The 2,391-nt window shown below is 45.2% G+C and overlaps 1 protein-coding gene across 1 annotated transcript; it reads left to right on the top strand.

Moving 5' to 3' along the window:
• Nucleotides 1–757: 757 nt before the first annotated feature.
• On the top strand, nucleotides 758–1,805 carry LOC133167102 (probable N-acetyltransferase camello). The gene is made up of 2 exons (XM_061297653.1): nucleotides 758–776; nucleotides 1,069–1,805. Exons 1-2 carry the CDS (start codon nucleotides 758–760, stop codon nucleotides 1,803–1,805), a joined length of 756 nt encoding a protein of 251 aa, XP_061153637.1.
• The last annotated feature ends 586 nt before the right edge of the window (nucleotides 1,806–2,391 follow it).

The raw sequence follows: 2,391 nt of genomic DNA, 5'->3' as shown, positions 1-2,391 counted from the left end.
ATTGGCCGGGAAGCAAATGTTCTTTAACGGCGCAAACAAACGCTTTAAACTGTGGATACCATGCACGTTATACTATGTTCACAAATTGAGCACTTTTGCCACTTTAATATCATTTCAGTCGACAGTAAGTGACAATACAAGATAAAATGGCTACCCTGAGAGACAAGAAGGGGTGGATTTTTCTGCTTAATTCATATTCCACAAATCCAACATTGATCAGATTATCATTTTTAGAAATAGAAATAATTAAGAACATTTTTGACTTGACTTTAATCGCAGTTGTTGAGAGGGGCGCTTTATCAGAAGACATGGACCCTGCCACCATGTTTATGTCACCATCTAAACTTTGCTTTCACGAGAATACGTTTAAAGGCAGTGTGGCGGAGGACACGGCTGTAGCTAATATTATTTCTCGGAGGAAAAAAGCACGAACACACTGAATTCACATCAGGCTTTAATTTAATCGGGATTTGTGCTCATCCTCCTTGACTGCAGAGTTCGTCAACTGAGATAATTAACTTTGGAAAGACATCCCATCATCCAAACACTGTGATCTATTTGATTTGAAGCGTGTCCACTCAGGCAGCCGTTTCATTTGATGATCTCAATGTGTGTTTGTGTTTGGAGGGAGGTGTTAAAGGGATTTGTTCAGAGTAATTTGCATCCCCTCTGTGATTGGCTGATTAGACGTAGCTTAAGTTTTGGGGCCAGCACAGCGTCGAGAAGTTCATAGTGCACGAAAAACGTAGGAGTCATCATGGCCCAGAAAAACAACCGTAAGTTAGGATGAATTTTCTTTAATTAGCTGATTAGATCAGGAATAATTGTCACATTCTGTGAGGTGTTTGTGGTTTTGTTATTCTCATCCAAAGATTTCTATAGTAACCTTTGTGATCCTGATTTGAGTTGTGCTTTTTACATTTGCTCTTTGCATCCATTTGGTACAGAAACTGCCTTAGCCAGACCAGAACACTGTTCTTAGCTTCCATATCAGAAAATCCAGCAAGAATGTTAAAGCTGCACATAGATTAGCCTCGCTGAGCTCTTTCTCCTGCTTCCTTCATTCAGTCCAGCTCAACATCAGGGAATACCGGCCCTCTGATCAACGTGTGGTCACAGAGTTGTTTTGTGACGGCGTTCGTGAGAACATATACCCGGCCTTCTTCAAGTCCATGAGCCACCCGGACCACGTGGGTGTGGCACTGAGCATCTCTATGGCCGGCTACGTGCTCGGCAGCAGCTCCTACTTCCAGGCACTGCTCTTTGGCGCTGCATGGGCAGGGCTCATCTACTTCTGTTGCCACGAAATCTACGAGGGCTACATGCTAAGAAGGCTGAGCGCAGATATGGCTGATATCCAAGCCAACTATCTGGATAACCCAAATAATGGCTTCTGGGTGGCGGAGGCGGGAGACGGAGAACTGTCCCGGGTGGTGGGCATGGTGATGATGACCGGGAGAAGGGAAACCGAAGAAGAGCATCATGACATCCTGAACGGCAGATTAGGGACAGGATCATCGGCCGATGGGAGCGGCGATAGCGGAGAGATGTCCTTCTTAGTTGTGGCGTTCCCGTGGCGTCGCAGGAAGGTGGGCTCCCAGCTGACCCAGCGGGCATTGGACTTCTGCAAAGAACGGGGCTTCGCTCGTCTTTTGCTGGATGTCAGCTCACCACAGACGGGGGCTATCTCCCTCCTCCGAAAGAGCGGCTTTATTCCGACGTCATCGCACAACACCACGCACTCCAATCGCTGGATCTCCAAACTGGCCAGAATCAGTGTGACGCGCATGGAGAAATTCCTCTGAAAGACTCCAAGACCTCTTCCAACCTGGACTGTGAAGCGCATATTTTCCACTTACATAATGCAATATAATTTGTAGCTCCACTCAAATAGATGTCAACCCAACTTCAATACCGGGGTGTGTCATCCACTTGACCAAATAAATACCTATCCTCAAATAAATGCCTCCATTTGTCTCGTCAAGAAAGAAAAAAAAGCTGTATTTACATTTGGTGACCTTTGATGTCACAAACAGATATGACTATATGTGTGATGCTGCAGTTGACCAAAGAGTTGAAAGAGACAAATGGTTTCAGGGCAGTGTTGTGCCGTTTGAGGGAAATGTTTGGGCTCAGAAGAAAAACAAAAAACAGAAGCGCTATCTGATGTCCACTGACAAAAAGAGAGATTGCCTCCCTTGTGGGGGAGTGAGTTTGCAAGGACTTGGTGTTAAAATGAGTTTAGTCCATGAGGGGCAAACACAAGTAGTCGAGTAGTGCCCAGAAAAATAATGAGAAGCAGTTGAAGAGGTTGTAATATCAAATCGACATTATTTTCATTGCACGTTCCAGAACGGCCCGGTACTTTTATCTCTACCTGTCTATCACAGA

This window comes from Syngnathus typhle, linkage group LG2 (assembly GCF_033458585.1).
Source record: "Syngnathus typhle isolate RoL2023-S1 ecotype Sweden linkage group LG2, RoL_Styp_1.0, whole genome shotgun sequence".
Taxonomy (NCBI): Eukaryota; Metazoa; Chordata; class Actinopteri; order Syngnathiformes; family Syngnathidae; genus Syngnathus; species Syngnathus typhle.
This window is presented reverse-complemented; position numbering and strand designations above follow the sequence as displayed.